General features: G+C 37.2%; 1 protein-coding gene across 1 annotated transcript in view; it reads left to right on the top strand.

Moving 5' to 3' along the window:
• The window catches only part of CDYL (chromodomain Y like), a 127,264-nt gene extending 106,951 nt beyond the window's left edge, over positions 1-20,313 (top strand). The window contains exons 5-7 of the mRNA XM_060774766.2: positions 3,693-3,903; positions 14,697-14,840; positions 18,257-20,313. Of these exons, the coding sequence (XP_060630749.1) occupies positions 3,693-3,903; positions 14,697-14,840; positions 18,257-18,415 (514 nt within the window). The 3' untranslated portion in view covers positions 18,416-20,313. The remainder of the gene's footprint in view (positions 1-3,692; positions 3,904-14,696; positions 14,841-18,256) is intronic.
• The last annotated feature ends 224 nt before the right edge of the window (positions 20,314-20,537 follow it).

Genomic DNA, 20,537 nt, shown 5'->3' with positions numbered 1-20,537 from the left:
CAACAAAATTGTATGTTGTTACAAAATGCATTGTGCTTTGCTCCATTTGTATTCTCCGTTCCTTCTCAAGGGAGGGAATTTGAAGCTTTGTTTTGTGAAGACCAGGGTTCATCACAATCTCTAAAACTAAAACTAAGTTTGGGAGGGGAGGGAATTGGTTGCTTATAATTAATGTGTATTTATGTGCAGTATAAACTATATTTGTCATTGTAAATTTAGTGCTTTATGAACCAACATCTATTTTCCTCTGAACAAATTGTATCATGACTTATTCTACATTTGCATACATTTTTTTCTCCAAAGTTCTATAAATTAAAAGCAATAATTCTCATATCCACTTTGGTTTTTTTAGTGGATGAATTTGATGAACCAATGAACGAAGTTCAATATTTTGCCAGGAGAGGCCACCCACTCCCTGTAGACAGCTTCACAACAGCACTTATAAGATTATAACAATATTTCCCTATTGAGAAATGAGCAAACTTTTCTGAAGCATGCAGACATTAGTTGGCTTCAGATTCTGAAATAAGTTATCATGGGATTTCTTCCTTCATAATGAACTGTAGAAAACTTAGAAGATTTGCTGAAATGCAAAGACTACAGTAGTCCACCCGTTAACCTCAGAGGATGCATTCCAAAACCTCCAGTAGATGCTTGAAAGTTCAGATAGTACTAAATCATTCTCATATATATACACACACACACACACATACATACATACATACATACATACATACACACACTGTATGTTTTTTCCCTGTGTGTGTGTATTTGTGGGTCATCTATGCAGGGAACTGGACAGGAGGAATGTGTCCCTGTTGGTTCTCTTGGACCGCTCAGCGGACTTCTATACCATAGACCATGGTATCCTTCTGGGGCGCCTCGCGGGAATGGGACTTGGAGGCCCTGTTTTACAGTGTGTCCAGTCCTTCTTGGAGGATTGCTCCCAGAAGGAGTTGCCTCGCAGCCTTTGTCCTGTGGGGTTTTGCAGGGCTCAGTATTGTCCCCCATGTTGTTTAACATTGCAAGTAGTCCAATGGGCGGCAGCCAGATTGCTTACCGGAGCAGTGTACAGGAAGCATACAATCCCCTGTTATGTCAGCTCCACTGACTGCCAGTCTGCTACCGAGTACAGTTGTCTGATACTGACACGATAAATAAATAATAAATACCGAGTACAATTCAAAGTGTTGGCTATAAAGCTCTAAATGGTTCTAGCCCAGCTTACCTGTCCAAACTTATCTCCACCTATGAACCAGCTCAGATGCTAAGATCTGCCAGGGAGGCCCTGCTCTCTGCCCCGCATCCTTCGCAGACACTACTGTGGGGATAAGAGACAGGGCCTTCTCAGTGGTGGCCCCTTGGCTATGGATCTCCCTCCCCAGTTAGATCAGCTCCCTCCCACCTGGTTTTTTGAAAGAAAGTTAAAACCTGGCTGTGGAACCAGGTGATTGGGGAGTAGCACAACCACAGTGCAATATACATCCCCAGTACCAATATAAACAAAGCAGCTTAAATTTTGACTACAATGTTTTAATATGTTTTTAACAGTTTTAATCGTATTTATATGTTTATTTGATTGTATAGTTTAATGTATGTTTTTGCTTTTTTGTCTCAATGTGGCATTGAATAATTGCCAAAATTGGAAGCCGCTCTGAGTCCCCTTCAGGGTGAAATAGAGCAGGGTAGAAATACAGTAACTAAATAAATATTTATATATATTAGGCATGGTAAGAGATGAATAACAATAACTAACAAGAAAACGGTAACTGAAACTGTGGAAAGTGAAACCACGGATAGGGGAGGGTAGTTGCTGTTTACAAATTATACTTCACTTTTCTGGGAAGCCCTCTAGGATCAGCAGTTGATTTTTTTGTGGGTTGCATCAATCTGTGGAACACCATTTTGAATAACATTATTTTGAAAAACACTGATTTTAATGAATGATTGATTTTAGAAGTATAACTAACGCCATCATGTTTTTTGTTTTTATCTTTTGGCGATGATTACTCTTTGTTTGCTTCCAAAATCAATGAATGAATTGTTTATTGTACCAGCCATAGGCCATGACATAATACACAACCTTTAAAAGTACAATAAGCACTTTCCAATATAAACAGTAAAACTTATTCCATATCCTGGCTCTTTAAAATTATAGTAGCAGTGACATGAGAACAATCACGAATGTATCATCCCAAACTATCTCCATTTCCATTTCTAGCCTCTACTGTGGATTTCACTAATTTAGCTCGGATTTTCTCAGCCTTTTGGCTAAGATCAAGTATAGTATCTGCTTCCAAAATCAAGTGTTGACCAGGGAGAGGGAGGGTCAAGGTGTAAGATTTCTTTGGCCATTCTGCTGCAGCATCAAGCAGGCTAATAGGCAAAATTTGGATAAAACCCTTTAAAACATACACTGTATAGTATATATAAAGGGTTTTATCCAAATTTTGCCTTTTAGCCTGCTTGATGCTGCAGCAGAATTGCACAATTTTGCAAAGATTGAGATTATCCCTCTAACAAACAAATACTTTCAGACTATTAGCTACACAGATGGAAATTTTGAAATCTTTTGAAAATCTAAACCTTTGATTAGTTTTTCTTAGAGTTTTGTCCTTTAATTCAAACTTCTCAGGATCGTTCCCTGTAATTCATGGATCAAAATAAAATGGCAGAAATCAGTGCAGCAATGAAGAGCAGTGCTTTGTATATAATGGAATACTATTACATTTTAAGATTATGTACATCCCTGTCTCTTGCTTTCTTGGCATTATCCGTACTGCCGCCTACTGATGCATTGACTTAATAGAACGGCAACTGGGAGAGATTCCCCTTGCTCTGTCCTCCAAAATATGCTCAACAGATTTTAGGGGAATCTCCAGAGCAAAATCAGAGGCAAAGTTCCACTACACAAAGAGAACTCTGCTTTCACAGTGTTTGCTTTTTCCCTGTGTTATAAAGTGATTCTGTCCAGTAATTCAATTCTTTACTTAATAGAAATATGAGAAAAATAATCACACCATATATTTCAAGAAAAGCTGTAGGACAGTGGTTCTCAACCTGTGGGTCCCCAGGTGTTTTGGCCTACAACCCCCAAAATTCCCAGCCAGTTTACTAGCTATTTGGATTTCTGGAAGTTGAAGGCCAAAACATCTGGGGACCCACAGGTTGAGAACCACTGCGTCAGAATTATCAAGGGCCATGAAACATTCGGGGAAAGGAGAGGTCTTAATGAATTGATTTTAAAAGTGTGGATGAAGAGGCACACACCCCTCCAAGAATCTATTATTCAATAATACACAACAAAAATAATTTAACAGTTGGGAATAAAATACTGTTTTAGAAGAAATTTGTCATGTGGCATGAGTTAACTACTGTAAATAGTTGATGTCTCCACAAAGACATACTTTTTTATTTTAGAACCATGTTTACAGTCTAAAACAGTTGTGTATTCCATTTAATCACCTGACCCCTTACTCTATTCCCCCCAGAAACTAAGTTATATTCTGAGTCATATAAGTATAACCTTCTTTTATTCTTTGGATAAGAAAATGTGATTGTGCATAGTAATGTCTTAGGTAAGCCTAGGCAAGTATTTCGTTACTCTGCTGTCAGAGCAGATCTGCTTTTGAGGTGGATGTGCTTATTGCTTCTAAAATGTGAGGTGTCATTGGCTATTTATTTTATTTCAGGAACTTTGTTAATACTTTCATTCAGTTTAAGAAGCCCATCATTGTAGCAGTAAATGGTCCAGCCATTGGTCTCGGAGCATCAATATTACCTCTCTGCGATGTGATTTGGGCTAATGAGAAGGCTTGGTTTCAGACGCCATATACAACATTTGGGCAAAGTCCTGATGGATGTTCATCCCTCACATTCCCAAGAATAATGGGCCTGGCATCTGTAAGTAATCTGTGGAAGAATTCTATGTCATAGCTATTCATAATGTTGGTTCTTTTGGTGCTCCCTCTTTCATCATAAATATGTGTTGTGACCTAAGCATAACTTGCCCCCTAGAATGTTTTGTAAATAGAATATCAACAATGATACCCTTCTTATTACATTGTATGTCTATATCTGTCTGGAAGTAGCTTGCCAATTTCATTACATTCCTCCAGATTGTTAGTGTTCAAGTGCCGTGTCTGAAATAAACAGGTATATAATTTTTAAAAAGTATTCTACCTTCAAAAACTGCGGCATTTCAACCGATCCATCCCAGGAAAACCTTTTTTTCTACTGTCCCAATATATAAAACTTCAGTTCTTCTGCTGGATTGTTCCAGAATTTTGGCAGAAACCCCAAGCTCTTCGGGGTGCAAATATCTCTGGCTCCTGATCACTCATTGTCTGTTGCTAACAATGGCTGCAATCCAGTATGCAGTTCAGTGTGCATAAATACCGTTGATTCCTTTGGGACTAAAGGGCCTGTGCTTTGGATTACAGCTGTTGAGTTTAACGCAGAACGTTGGGCTTGATCCTATAGAAGAAGGAAATTGGGCTTTTGTTTTTAGTGATTCTGTATGAATAACAAATTCTTTGTGTGTGTGTGTGAGAGAGAGAGAGAGATGTGTGTGTGTGTGTGAGAGAGAGAGAGAGAGAGAGATGGGCAGGGAGAGAGTACACATATAAGAAATATTGTATTTAAGATGTGAACACTTAATAGTCTGTATTTCTTCTGCATGCCATATGTGTATATTCCTGCCTTTCGTTTGATATACATCTCTATACAATATGAAACCAAAATTGCACTCATATAATTTATTTGTCGTGTCAGAACAACCAGTCAAATTATATTACATTTCTAAAGGAACAAAGCAAACAAGCAGATTACAAAATTTGTGAGTATGAGAGTTGATGAAATGTCCTTTGACCAGTAACCGGCCACTTGGAGTGCTTCTGGTGTTGCTGCAAGAAGGTCCTCCCTTGTGCATGTGGCAGGGCTCAGGGTGCATTGCAGCAGGTGGTCAGTGGTTTGCTTCTCTCCACACTCACATGTTGAGGATTCCACTTTGTAGCCCCATTTCTGAAGGTTGGCTCTGCATCTCGTGGTGCCAGAGCGCAGTCTGTTCAGTGCCTTCCAGGTCGCCCAGTCCTCTGTGTGCCCAGGGGGGAGTCTCTCATTGGGTATCAGCCATTGGTTGAGGTTCTGGGTTTGAGCCTGCCACTTTTGGACTCTCGCTTGCTGAGGTGTTCCAGTGAGTGTCTCTGTAGATCTTAGAAAACTATTTCTAGATTTAAGTCGTTGACATGCTGGCTGATACCCAAACAGGGGATGAGCTGGAGCTGTCTCTGCCTTGGTCCTTTCACTATTGGCTGCTACTTCCCGGCGGATGTCAGGTGGTGCAATACCGGCTAGACAGTGTAGTTTTTCCAGTGGTGTAGGGCGCAGGCACCCCGTGATAATGTGGCATGTCTCATCAAGAGCCACATCCACTGCTTTAGTGTGGTGAGATGTGTTCCACACTGGGCATGCATACTCAGTAGCAGAGTAGCACAGCGCAAGGGCAGATGTCTTCACTGTGTCTTCAGAAGAAGAAACTCATATAATAATAATTATTAATAATAAATAGTAAAAAAAATATTTATAGACTCCCTGTCAAGACCCAGACCAGGCAGCAAAACAAACGGCACCGTAGGTGTCAACACTCCCCTATCTCTCCAAGGGCACTCAGGGTGGTTTCCAACACATATGGCAAGCATTCAATGCCAACAAAGAAACATATCAACAAATTATATCAAAACGAGATACATCAAACAATATAAAACAGACTAACTGTAAACTTAATGCCAAATAATAATATACCAAAAAAATCAAACTAACAATCCTAGCAGACAAAACCGCATCATATAAATGTACACAAAATAAAACACTTAAAACAGCTGGACCAGTATTAAGAGATAGGATGGTTTTCAACAACTGATAGGCCGATGTCAATTCCAGTATAGATAAAATTTAATGTATCTAAACTTAGAGAATCTAATTCAGCATTTTCCCCATACATAAAACATGTGTCTTTGCTTAATAAGTACAGAATATTGTACTCTTATCCCTACCACTACATAAGACCTACGTAACATAGCCTAAAATAGTAATCCCTTCCTTCTGTGTGTTGTTTTGACTAAAATAATGTGTTTTCATTCTTGCTTTCTGAATTGTTCTTCTCTTATACAGAGTAGTGTTCATATTGTACACTTGGTGAATTATGGCCTCTTTGGAACACATTAATATACTTTTAACATATGTTAAATGGAGAACTGTAATCTCAGGAGAAACACCAGTAACTCTTACTGTCATCTTTTCTTTGTCATGTTGCTTTTATGAGAATGGAATACAGCAGTCCTTTTAAAATATTTTTGTTCACTGTTTTCAACATTTCTTGCAAAAGAATGCACTCAAGTAACAAAATAAATCTTAGTAACAAATCTATAATTTCAAAGAGGGATCTAACATCTCTCTGTGCATGTGTGTGTGTGAAGCATAGGCTCAATTCAGTTGTAACATTACTGTCTTAATAAGCCATAATTATTAAATCTGAAACAGTTAGCCTTTGACTCTTCTCTTAATTATCTTTAGTGTTTCAGTCCTAGTTTGCTTAAACTACAAACAAACAAAAAACAACTGTGGTTTAATGTCAGTTTGCAAACCACGATGAAACTGTGGTGTACAGTCATGTTTGCAAAACAAACTGAAATTCCAAAACCAACTAATGTAATGCTATGCCTGCTCTATATCACAGTATTTATATTATAATCAAAAATAAAAAGGAAATGTAGCAGTGGTCATATTTGCTACCATCATGTCCCATACACATTGTTTTGTGTTCAATTTTTTAGTCTAGCCTACAGGTAACTTTAAAATTAAACTTTCTCAGAATAATTATAAATATTTATGGAGTTTCCCTATATAGTTGTCTAAACTGGATCTCCCAGCTTCCTGCACTGCTCCTTCTCTCAAGCTTTACTTAAGAGATTATTTAAGAGAAGTACGACTCCATTCACATCAGACTATTTTCCCAGTCCCAATTTAGATTGTTTCCCTAATCAACAGAACCACCATCTTCTCAGGGATGAATCTAAATATCTTGGTATCCAGTTCACCACTGCAACAACTCAGAACATTCAGAGCCTTCTTGACATTGTTTTAAAAAGAAAAAAGGAAGTTGGTATCACATATCAGCATAGTGATGAGACTTGACACCAACAGTTGAGATGACTTCTCTCAGATGCTTTATGGAGAATTTAAAGAGCAACTCTGATAGATTGTTGTGAAGCCTCAAAGGTAAATGAAAATAGATCTGAGATGTCTCCTATCATCTGAAAATGTTCATTCAAACGTACGCAAAATACCCCAAAAGAATATCCCCACATCCAAAGAATGTGTTGTGAAAGGCGGCTGAGAGTTGCAGCAAAGTCAACAGGTTGTAACTTTCCAGCTCCTGGTATGGGTCTTCTACAAAGATCCCCAAAGTTATTTCCATTTCCAGTCCAACACGGAACCCAGATTGGAAAGAATCCAAATTAGTTTCATTCACAAAAACCTAGCTCAGCAATGTACACTTTGAGTATTATATATTCATGAATTTAGATTTCCTTTTTATACTTGAAATAAGCCACATGCCAATATATAATTTGTCCTTTTCCCCCCATTCATAATGCATTGGTTTCAGGTAAGTCAGTGTCTTTTCTGCCTAGTTATATTCTAATGTAAGTTTCTATCTGAATACTAATACTTTATTTTCCTTTGTAAGATGCCTATATTTCTGTTTATATATTTTTGAATTTAATAGGCTTTTTTGGCATGACCCTGGGCTCATTCTCTGCAGACTTTTAAAACATGGCCTGCTTAAGTCATAGAAGTATGACACATGAATATCTCAGAGGCATGCTTTATGCCCTCAAGCTTGTTGGCTTAATATTCTGTTGAGTCTCTTTTCTTAGATGGTTCTTAACTTTTTATTCCATTGTGCAGTGAGCTCTAACTATCCATGGGCTCTGGATTTGTCAATTCAACCATCCTTGGATCAAAAATACTTTATATATATATATATATATATATATATATATATATATATATACACACACACACACACACACACACACACACACACACACACACACATATACATACAAATCAAATGTGGAAAAAAGAGTATTCAAGAAATAACGCTCATAAGCAATGCAGGACATCTAATTTCTCTCTTGCCACTTCCCAGTGACCTTGCAAGAGACCGATGGTGGAAGCTGTTCCCACCTGCCCATTTCAGCTTGGCAATCAATTCCTTCTCTTTCTTTCTTGCTCTCTGGCCCATGTACATAAAAGAAAGCCAGGAGTTATATAGGGCTTTCTCCTAGTGGACAGCAAGGCTGAGCTGTAAATATTTTGAATTACTGCTGTAATTATCATGTTTTGCCGGTTCCCTGGGATACTTTGATTCCTTCCATAAACTTTCCTGGAAACATTTCATATGTATAATGTAAAAGAGGGACAAATAACAAAATGCTTGAGCTCAAAAATCTTTTATTTCATTAGTCCTAATGAAAAGTTAAGAGATTGAGACAAACAACTATTCCATTGTGATGAGTTGAGGAAAACTGTGAGCATGTTACATACCAAATCTGTTAAAATTGGAAATGCAGATGAACTTGGCATTTGTGGCTCTTGCATGTAGAACAACTGTCCTACTACTGTCTGATCTTTGCAAACTATGCTGCTTGATTGGGAAGAAAGTGGAAGAGGTACTCAAAAATTCTGATTAGGAATTCTCCGTCCCTGATTCACTGGCTGGTTTTTGTAGCCTATCACTTTAGTGATTTAGTATCCTCTTGGCTGAAGCAACCACATCACTCTTTATTAATGTTTTAACAAACAGAGTGTTTGAAGGCTGAATGGATACATGTTGATGTTGAAGGGTATAAATGAGAGAAAAGAGATGCATGTTGTTGTTTGTTTTTTGTTTTTTGTTGTGTCGGGAGCAACTTGAGAAACTGCAAGTCGCTTCTGCATGTTGGTGGCAAAACATAATTGAACAGTCTGTATTATAGGATGAAATTCCCTCCTCAAGAAACCTGACAGCTTCAAGATGTATTGGATTTCCACCATCCCTACACAAAAATTATACTTTGGGATTAAGTCAACAGGCAGTTTGAGGGCATGCATACATGTTGAATATCTGGCCAAAAAAAATCAATTTTTAAGTAGCAAAAAAGCATTTATTAAAAAGTCAGCCCCTAAGGTTCAATAGTAACAACCTCTGTAGAATTCTTTATAAAATCTCATTGTCTTCCCCCCCCCCCCAAAAAAATAACATTATATGCAAGGAGTTTGCGTTAATTCAGATTATCACATCTCTGATTTTCTACTGTTTAAACATTAAAAAAAAATTAATCATAGTCTTCCAAATTCTAATATTTATGAGGACTAACTACAACATTCCACTAGTATTGGATGGTCCAAAAACTAGTAACTGAGGAGCTGTAAAGCCAAAATTTTAGCTAGATGTGTTAAATCATGGGTTCTAAGGTTAAACTTTGTCTCAAGTGGGAGAATGAAGCTTGCTGTGTCTGATTGATGTGCAGGTGTCAAATGAAATCTTACAATACCTCCCAAGTGAAAAATAAAATGGTGGGCCTCCATTGTTGCTATTTCTGGAAATGAAAAACTAAATGCAAAGTCTGTGACAAAAAACATAATCAGGTAGTGAATGTAATTTGTGGAATAATGAAAAAGTTTGCAGCCATTGCAGGTATGATGATGAAAAGTCAATTGAAAGATCTGTATTTATATCTTCCATATTCCTGAAATAAAAAGTCAAATTTGCTGGGTTAATAATTTGAAATCTAGTCACTGTACCCCCCCCCCAAAGATATTATCATCATTATCATCTATCACAGTAGTATTTATCCACAAAGTTTGCTTCCTAGTAAAGGTTAAATTTCACATAAAATATGAGATGCATGTGTCGTGAGCAGAGCCATTGTACTTGTACTTATCTTTAATTAACTCGACTTAAATACCAACATTGTAGTTAATGTGTTTGTCCAGGCTCTTTATTTCTGTTGAACTAATGCTATATGTAGTTCTGCAGATTGCTTCTGACAGAAAATTTTATAGTCTTAAAAGGATTTTTAATTATAAAAAGTAAAACGGATGTCATTTAAGTAGCACTTCTGTCTAATCAGCTAACATTCGTAAAAGTGGACAGTTTTGTTAGCAATGATCCCTCTGTCAGTAATTCTACAGAACATAAACCTGGGCTACCAAACAGCAAGAAATTCACCAAAAAATTCCCACTTGTTGTACATGGATGATCTAAAGTTTTACGGAAAATCAGAAACAGAAATCCAGTCACTAACCAACACAGTCAGAATCTTCAGCACTGACATCAGTATGGAATTCGGCCTAGACAAATGTGCCACAGTGACATTAAAGAAAGGGAAAATTACTCACAATTGTTTCTTTAATTTTTATTTTTATTTCCCCTTCCTGCTTTACTTTTTAATCTCTTCTTCTTGATAGTTAAATATAGTCATTTCTGATTTATTCCTATTGATTTGTAGACCTGTTATTAATCCAAACTCTGTTAGATAGTCCTCAGTTTTCCCCATTGTTTTATTGAATTTTCTATTGCTAAAAGGGCATCATCTGCAAACATGATGATGCCCCTTTAGCAATGTAATGCAACCTGAGCCCAGCCACATGCACCATGGAGGACCTTCTTGCAGCAACACCAGAAGCACCCCAAGTGGCCAGATACTGGTCAAAGGAAATTTAATCAACTACCAAACTCACACATTTTGTATTTTCTGTTTGTTTGCTTTGTTATGTTAGAAATGTAATATAATTGACTGGCTGCCCTGACACGAGAAATAAATAAATCTGCAAACAGATTTATTTTACGTTTTTCCTTATTCCTATTCTATTTATACTACTCTCTTCTCTTATTATAGTAGCTAATAATTCCATTATTATTTCAAATAGAATTGAGGAAAGGAGACATCCCTGCCTTGTGCTCGGGTTTTCCTATAACCTGTGAAAAATATTTCTTTTTCTGCTAAATTAAGGGCACATAAACAATATCAAACTAAAATACATCTTTTAGTTTTTAGCTTCTATTACATAAAAAAATAGAAATACCAATAATGGCACATTTGTGAGTCATTTTGTGATGTGGCTCAAAGCCACACTATTATTAACCAGGCTCCTGAGAATCAGAGAAGTGGGAAATGACTTCCAAACCCACCTATCTTTTTGGTTTTTTGTTTGCAACTTTACCATTCAAGATTTGGGTCACTCTAATTCTTTGCTGTAGGCTCTCCACTTTTGCAGGGGTTAGGGACACAGGGCCCCTATGAAAGTGGGGAAACCACAAATTCAAATTAAAAAACAGCCTTTTAACCTGAGAGAACACCTCAGTGGGAATACCAGAGTTTTCCAAGTGACTCAATGTAAACGTCCACCTGAAGGACCCTCAAGAATCCAAGAGCTCTCATATTAATCATATCTGAAAAATTCACTGGCCAACACACATTTTGGTGCCTCAAACATTAGCCCTATCTCTGTGTATATTTGACCTAACTGATTCCAAAAATGGCATCAGTTTTCTTCTATCAGCATTATGTTTTGAGATACAGAACATATGTCATCTACCAGTCGCCATTAAACATATCTAAGAAACTAGAATTGAAGCAGTGCAACATCTTATGCAGTTTTCTGAATCAGGGCCCCCAAATAACCCCAGGAACAGGCCTGAAATGCAAGACATCAAGAAAAAATATTTTATTTTATTGGGCTGTGGATCAGATCCGCAAGACTTGCAAATGTGGAAGGCTGTTGGATAGTGTCTCAAGCTGCAAATTCATACGATTTAGCCAAGAACTTCCTATTTTTTTCAGAAATTTAGTTCTAATGTTGAAAGATTGCGTATTGTTTACTTGGCAATCTCTGAAGGATATTGAGCTTCTCTTACATTTGTGCACTGTCTGTCTCTGCCCCCACCGGCCGTTAGCAATTTGCCCTTATTTTGAAGTGGTCCTGGTTGTTTGGCTTCCACATAGCCCCCAGCTGCCACTGCCTTCATTAATCTGATGTCATAAATAGTCTCAAAAATATTGGGTTGGAGCTGCTTGGTACTTGACGGTGTGGTAGGTTTGAAGTGGTGGAATTACATTCTCAGGTCCATGAGCAAATGAAGAAAGTTAATTCTTTTCACCCGCACCAGTATTCTTGATTATACCTTCGTGGTACAGGTTAACTTCAGTGGCCTTTGAAGCTTTTAGTGGAAGCAGAGACAACACCCTGTTCATTTTTATGCAGTAATTATGAGCTTTGATGTGCTTTACAGGGAAATTTGGTACTTGAACGCATGCAGCTCAGTGCTTGGCTGCATCTTAATGAGCAGCAGACTGCATGGAATGTGCTGAGGAAACATGGTAGTGTTGGATCATTTAAATAAGAGTCGTTACTAAAATGAATCCAAGTGGAAATAATTTCTGTTGCGCTTCAGCAAGCTAGATAGCTTTCAGATTAAACAAGGACTACAAGAATGGATGTATGCAGTAGACTACCTCATCTTTTTGCATTCTTCCTTAAGAAAGTGTGTGGTAAACTATAATAATCATTTGTCTCCAGTTCCAAAAAGATCATGCTGAGTTGAATGAGCTGTCTGTGGTGATCAAGCGTAAATCTCTGTTGTTAAAAATTGAATGTATTTTTGTTGCAATTTTTTATCCCATTGTGGCCTAAATAGTTTTAGCTACTCTCTACTGATATGAGGAATTCCCTCACTAACTTCGAAGCTAAAATATGCAGAGCTTTTCTAATTAAACAAATGGAATTGCTAGGAAAAATTCAAGCCAATTAAAATTCAATCCTCATTTCATTTACAGGATCTTCCATGTACATGATCTGTTCACAAGAAAGTGTATTTTAAAAGCTGGGATTTATTTATCATTAAGTGTGTTTCCTTTTTTTGTGAGAAACTATTTCTGGCTGCATCATTTGATATGCGCCTCTTTTGCAAAGCTTCTTAATATCAAACCATGCTATCTCTCTTCATACTTATAGCTTGTTGCAAACTTTAATTGGTTGCTCATTCTGCAAAAAAACAATTTGAATTGATGAAGGATATGAGGGCGTATTTGTTTGTTTTGATCTTTTTAATAATAGGGAGCAAAGAAGAAAATACTAAGATCATTTTTCCTTATTATAATAATAACTGTTCTTTTTCTTTATTTTCTCTCATTTCCTTCATTATCTGATTCTTATGGAAGATTTGGCAGTATGTGTATTTTAAAAAAACAGTTAAAGAGCTTAATTGTGATCAGTTCTTGCACGTATTAGTTTGATATTATGTGACTTGCCTAATTTCTGGGTAGAATATTTACGGTATGTGTTGCTTCTGTACACAGCTGCAGTTAATACCATCTTTTAGCCATAGTTTGGTACCCAATAAATTGCATATACCCTGTTCATTTTATGCAGTTCTGAAGCAACCTCTGAATTATTCCATTTACTATTTTAGAAAATGGTAGTAGAGTGGGGAAAATGCTCTTTTTTCTTTAAAAGTGACAATTAAAGTGTATGCACTCTACGTCCTGTTTGTTGTAGATTCGGACTCCTAAAGGCCTTCTTGTAGTGTGGATCCACTTTCAAAGTGGAAATGTTGGGGTGGGGGATCTCTGTCATCGAATTTAAGGGCATACACAACAGTTGGATCTGGGGCAAATGGCTCCTGAATCCATGGATTGTCCATTCGTGTATTACCCACCAATCTTGGTGGTCCCATTATATATTCTGGCTGGACAGAAGTATGAAGGGAGCCATTTGTCAGCTTGTTTCTTTGAACGTTTTGTTTTGGTTACCCTGTATACACATGTATGAGTCTAGAAATTTTAGTCAAAAACCTTCTTAAAATCTTGGGTTCATATATCCATGGTCACTGTGACTAATACCGTAATACTTATCAAAAATCCTTCTCTGAGTAGAGTGGCGAAAGGCAAGAAATTCGTCCATCCTGGGAGAACCAAAAAGAAATGGCAGACATCTTCACAACCTCTGAGGATGCCTGCCATAGATGTGGGCGAAACATCAGGAGAGAATGCTTCTGGAACATGGCCATACAGCCCGGAAAATTCACAGCAACCCAACCTAAAAGAACTTCAACTTATTCACTGATTATATCAAAACCCATATTTTTGGCCCTCATACTTGTCCTCGATGTATACATGAGGTTTCCTTATTCATGCATATGTATGGTACATTAAAACAGTACTCTGATAGTTGCTGCAATTGTCAGGAATCCTGGAAGCTGAAGTCCAAATCATCTGGAGGGCCACAGGTCTAGATTCTTCTTCGTTTTGTGGGAGTGATTGGAGGGTGGGAGGACAGTGTATCTAGTATAATCAGCTTTGTCAGGATGTCCTTTCCCTTGGCCTCTGCTGCCACATCCTGACACAACTGGTATTCCACCCCCAGCCCAGAGGGGCACTATGTAGAAGGCCATGGGGGATGTCTAAAAAGATGTCTATTTCTTCTATGGACTCTTAAAATGCTGTTCCAAGTCTACAACTCTACAGAAAAAAGAGGAAAACAAAGCAATAGTAGATATATCACTTAATTGTTCCAGCTAGGTTTTTAAAGATACTACCATTGTGTTTGTTTGTTTTTTTAAAAACATTCTATTTTTTTCTCCTTTTCAGGCAAATGAAATGTTGTTCAGTGGAAGGAAGCTTACTGCCCAAGAAGCCTGTGCAAAAGGCCTGGTATCTCAAGTGTTCTGGCCGGGTACATTCACACAAGAAGTTATGGTTCGAATTAAGGAACTTGTCGCATGTAATTCAGTTGTAAGTTGCTTTTATCGTATTTCACCCAAGGCTGAACAAGCAAGAACTCTTTGTAATCACTAAGGATTACTTCACACTGTGGATGTTTTCAGTACACAAATGATGCTGGGGGAATCATGCATGGGGAAATTACAGGGTCCATTAGACTATGTATGGATACAGGCAGTCAGTTTTAATAATAATTCCAGCACTTGTCACAATCACCACAAGTGGAAAAATTGCTCACAGTTATCTATGCACTTCCTTCTTCATGTTTCCTTTAAGTTTACATGATACGTTAATGCTTTTCCCTTTGCCTGACTGTATGAACATGCCCCATTAATAGTATTCTGGTATCCAACAAGGAGACACTAGCATTTTATAGTTCTTTTCGTACTGAGCTACAACTCTGGAGACCAGAGTTCGAATCCCCGATCTCCCATGAAACCCACTGGGTGACCATAGGCAAATTACATTTTCTCAGCCTCAGAGGACGGCAATGGCAAACCTCTTCTGAATCATCCTTGCAAGGAAAACCTGTCATAATTCAAGAACAACTTGGAAGTCAAACAACAACAAAAATAGGGACAGTCCATGTTTGAAATACAGCTCATTATCAGCTTTTTAATGTGTTTAAGGAACTTTTTGGTATAAAAATAGAAAAAGAGGACTTCCAAAGTTTACATTAACTTCTATAAGTGAAAGCATCAGTATGCACAGAGTGTACTAGAAAAAATTGTTTTATATCAGCAATGGAAAAAGTGTTGCTCATGAGTTCCACGTGGACCTAACTCCCATTTTTATGCTTCCCTCCAAAACTCAATTTTAAAAAAAAACCTTTGATTTCATTAATGCTTTTAAAATTACTTTCTGAAGTGGCATTGCCCAAACTTCTTAAAACTTCAGGTTTTCATCCAAAAGATGGAAATCGTTTTGAGTGATTTCAGAGATCTTGTGTTCTCTGTTATTGATGATGATGATTTTGTGGGATGCTCTTGATAACTGAGCAACGCTTTCAAAGCTATAATATTATTTCTTTGTGTTTTCTTGGCTAAGAATACCAGAAGATACTCTTCACATTAAAAAGTATCTAATATAATATAAGACTTTAATCCAACATAAGGCCACATTTAAATAATAAAAAGTATATCTGCTTGTAATCTTCCTAGCAGTGTAATGGTTGAGTTCCATATTCGTAGACTAAAATCACAAATGTACATTGTAAAGTAATCATGGGTTGTAGCATCATAAAATCTTTATGACCAATATTTTGTGATCTATGTGTTCATTTCAGGGGGAAAACTTAAAAGCTAGTCATTTATAATTAAAGAAAATGGTCATGGTCATAGGGCTTTTATGCAGGTGTTAATGTATTGTTTTGTGTAGATATCTGTTTTAAGAGAGGTAAGTATGCTTTGGGTTTTCTGGAAAATTTTCAATTAGAGACTACCAGAAAAAAAATCACTGTCCTAAAATCAGTGGCTATGTATTTGTATTTATTTGAATGCATATTTAATAAATACAACTTTTAAAAGCATCAAGTTAATGATGTGTTGTATTCAAAAAGCTTTTCCATTAGCCCAAAGTAATTAAACTTAGTTAGAATTGCTAGATGGGAGGTAGAATGTTTTAAAAGGTTTGTGTGGTTTGATTTATAACTTGTAGTCAAACAAATTCAGAATTTATCTATATAAATAAAAATGTAATGTTCGTTTGTGGGATTAACAGAACTCAAAAACCACTGGACAAATTGACACCAAATTTGGACACAAGACACATAACAATCCAATGTATGTCCTTCACTCAAAAAATTGATTTTGTCATTTGGGAGTTGTAGTTGCTGGGATTTATAGTTCCCCTACAATCAAAGAACATTCTGAACCCCACCAACGATGGAATTGAACCAAACTTGGCACACAGTTTTCCCATGACCAACAGAAAATACTGGAAGGGTTTGGTGGGCAGTGTCCTTTGGTTTTGGAGTTGTAGTTCACCTCAAACAATGATGGATCTGGACCAAATTCTACACGAATACTCAATATGCCCAAATGTGAACACTGGTGGAGTTTGGGAAAAATAGAATCTTGACATTTGGGAGTTGTAGTTGCTGGGATTTATAGTTCACCTACAATCACAGAGCATTCTGAATCCCACCAACGATAGAATTGGGCCAAACCTCCCACACAGAACCCCCATGTGGGCCATAGCAATGCGTGGCAGGGGACGGCTAGTTTCGAATATATTCTTACAATGGGAAACATTATTTCCTGGAAGATTTGTACATCAGTAGTAATCCTTTTATAATCTCATTCTTTAATTTTTGTTAGTTTGTTTTTAAAAGGAAGGTGCAAAGTTGTGCATGCTAATTTGCAACTTTAATCTCAGTTTGAACTAGTGGTGTTGCCCTTTCATTCGCAGTGTCACTTGCATTGTGTTCATTTATTGTGTATTTTTATCCAGCAATTCACTTCTGAACCTGGATTTTTTTTTTCCTGCATTACCTTTATGACATCTCTGATCTTCTGGTGCCTGTTATCTGCACTGGGAAGTTAAATAGTGAAAAAGAAAAAGACATTTACTTGCTGAAGTAAAGGAGGAACTTTGCTGGCAATGTTTTGCCTTTTCTCTTTGTTTCTTAGAGTTGTGTGAATTCTCTTGTATCTTTGGGTCCCTGAAGGAGAGGAGGCAAGGCTCTGGCCCATTAGCTCTAGTCTCCTCCACAAAGTCTGCCTCTGTGAGGAGTTGGTATTAAGGCATAAAGTGTCCAGATTTATGGCCTGTCCAATGTAAACAAGCAGTGATTCTGTTGCTGCCTACAATTTTGTTCCGAGTAATTTTTTATTCAAGAAAAAGACAAAATAGAGTACACAAATGATATGTAAAACTACCAAAAACTACACATCTATGTAGTACCCACTACTACTAAACTACAACTACATTACTATCAAATTTAGGGGCAGTAGAGACCCAGGCAGTGGCTGCAGAAGGAACTATGATCACTGTATGCATTTGAGGGCCTGTGTTTTGCCAACCCCGCTATAAAGCAATTTAACAAACTCTCCTGAAGTACAAGATGTTTCCAAAACATGGACCTGATTTTGAAATCACTGTATCTCTGCCATTGCCAATTGCCCATGAATGAACCCCTTACCACTTGAAAGTATGGAGCATTATTGCCGCTAAATGCCTCTCCCAGAGCACAAACAGCCCCTGTGCTCAGTCATTTATAAGATGGCAACCCTGCAACATGACCTATTGAGATATTTTCCATTTGAGAGGTTTATTGACCAAAGAACGAAACTTGCCTACTACCTGTGACCCTGGTTTGCTTCCAGTGTTGGCAGTGATACGTGTCCAATTTGCAGTAATTATGGCATATGTCTGGTTATGTCCCATATCCAGTTCATGTGTTTACTCTTCTCTTTTATTTTATCTAGGTACTTGAAGAATCCAAAGGTTTAGTTCGTGGTATTATGAAGGTGGACTTGGAACAAGCAAATGATAGGGAGTGTGAAGTTTTAAAGAAAATTTGGGGATCTGCCCAAGGAATGGACTCCATGTTAAAATACTTGCAGAGGAAGATTGATGAATTTTGAAGCAATGCGCATTGACACTGGAATTGTATCTACTTGGACGTCTGGGTTTTGTTGATGCCCTAAACGAATTTAAATATCAAAAATGAAATCTGCCCAACGCTCATGAAGCGTGGGACTAAAAGTTGGAAAAACATGGTTTTATTGTCAAGGGTTTTTTAAAAGAAGTACTGTATGTTACGCATTGAACAAATTTCCTTTCTCCATATATAGATATAAATATATATATTTCTTTATATACACAAACTAAAATATATATATAATGGAGTGCACTACCAAACTTTTTGTCTTCTACTTTGTTATCATTGGCTAGTACTGTATCTGAAGAAAATGATGAATAAAATGAGGCATTGCATTATTTTGTATGTGGCAGGAAGGTCCTGAAGCAATGAGATATTTTTTCACTAGAGTACAGAATTAAAACGGGTATTGGCCAGCCCTTGCTTTCACTGCCCAAAAGAAGTCAGTTAAGAAGAGGCATTGCCTTGTTTTCCGAGGAAGGTTAGAAATACCTCAAGGACAGATGCATTCTAAAAAATCAATTATTTTTTAAATACGAAACCCTGCAAAAATGGTGTGTATATTCTCTCCCCCTCCCATCCCCAACCCCAAAAATGAGTGTGCTCAGGATTTATGCTATTAAAAAAAACACTCAGTCCTTCTTGTTTTGGGGAGCATGCCCATTTCTTACCCAGAAAGCATGAAGTTGAGAAGAAGAAGAAGAAAAGCTTCATTTTGCAGTATTAGTGAATCACTGAAATACCATATATTCTATGGGTATCTTAAATTATAGCTTAGTCTTAGTAGGTTTTATACAAAAATTAGTTTTTTTCGGATTATTTTAACGAAATAATTGCTTCTGTTGCTGGGTGAGAAAACTATACTATATAAGGTTGTTTTTTCTGTTTTTTCGTTCTTTTGTTTGTTGGTTTAATTAATGGATTACACCAAAAATGTGTATTATGTTCAATTTTTTTTTAGCTTCACTTAGAATATATTTTATTTAATAAGTTAAAATTCTTTTGGCACACTATTAAATATTCTTTTTTTTTTAAAAAAACTACCTTATAGTAAATGTTTAATATCTTTTTTGTCAATGCTTTTTAATGTTAATTATATGGCCCTGGTCCAGAGATCTTTCCATGCAGCAGCAGGCAAAATTGCATTCTGCAATGGATGGAGGACTCAAGCGTAAAATACACAATTAGTGCCGTTTTCCTGATTGCCAGTTGGAGAATGGGTGTGTGAAAGTAGAAATACCACCCCAGACGCTTGACCAGTCGTGCTTGATGCAGGAGTAGCTACCACACACGCAAACACCAAGTGCCAGAAGCATTTTTTCCTCTCCCCCACATCCTTCCCAAACAGACACACAAACACAGTGCCCTTTTGTGTGCATGAAACTGTATCCAGAGGAGCAATTTGCCCATGAGAGCCTGTCCTCCCATGTGCGGGTAGCCATTTCTGGATCAGGGAGTGTCACATCCAGTATGGTGTACAAGGGTGCCCTGTGAAAACAGACTTACTTTGCATTCCTTTTGGGAGTGTTATGAAGATTCCTGACTCCAGATATCTTTCAGTAACTTGGGTATCTGCGCTTGCAATCTTACTGAATGTATGAAGAATTGTTGGGGAGGGGGAAATCAGACCTTATTTTTGTACAGTTTGGAACTTTATACTTCGAGCTTGACCACCTCATCCTAAACGGAGGGATGTACAGTGTGTAAATCTGCTTTTACCTTGGATTGGTACAGTATTTTTGCATCTGTGGGACCTACTTTTTGTTGTTCTTAGTAGTTTGAACTATATATAAACTGTACAATCTGTAAAGTTTTTATAGAATAAATATTCAGTTGTGAACTGGTTAAAATAAAACTAATATTTCTTAACACCTCTTAAAAGTGCTGTGATGTGTGCTCATCTTTCTCCTTCCCGTATTTATCCCCCTGTTCCTGTAAAATAGCTCATTCTGGCTTTTCTAGAGTTTTAAATTTTCTGTTTTTTAAAGTGTGTGTTTGTGAATGGATGGTCTGACGGACGGACAAAAAAACGCAAAAAAACGGGGATGAGAGCATAGAACATGAATACAAAACAGGAATACACTTTGCTATAAACTTACCATTTT

This window comes from Anolis sagrei, chromosome 4 (genome assembly GCF_037176765.1).
Source record: "Anolis sagrei isolate rAnoSag1 chromosome 4, rAnoSag1.mat, whole genome shotgun sequence".
Classification (NCBI taxonomy): Eukaryota; Metazoa; Chordata; class Lepidosauria; order Squamata; family Dactyloidae; genus Anolis; species Anolis sagrei.
This window is presented reverse-complemented; position numbering and strand designations above follow the sequence as displayed.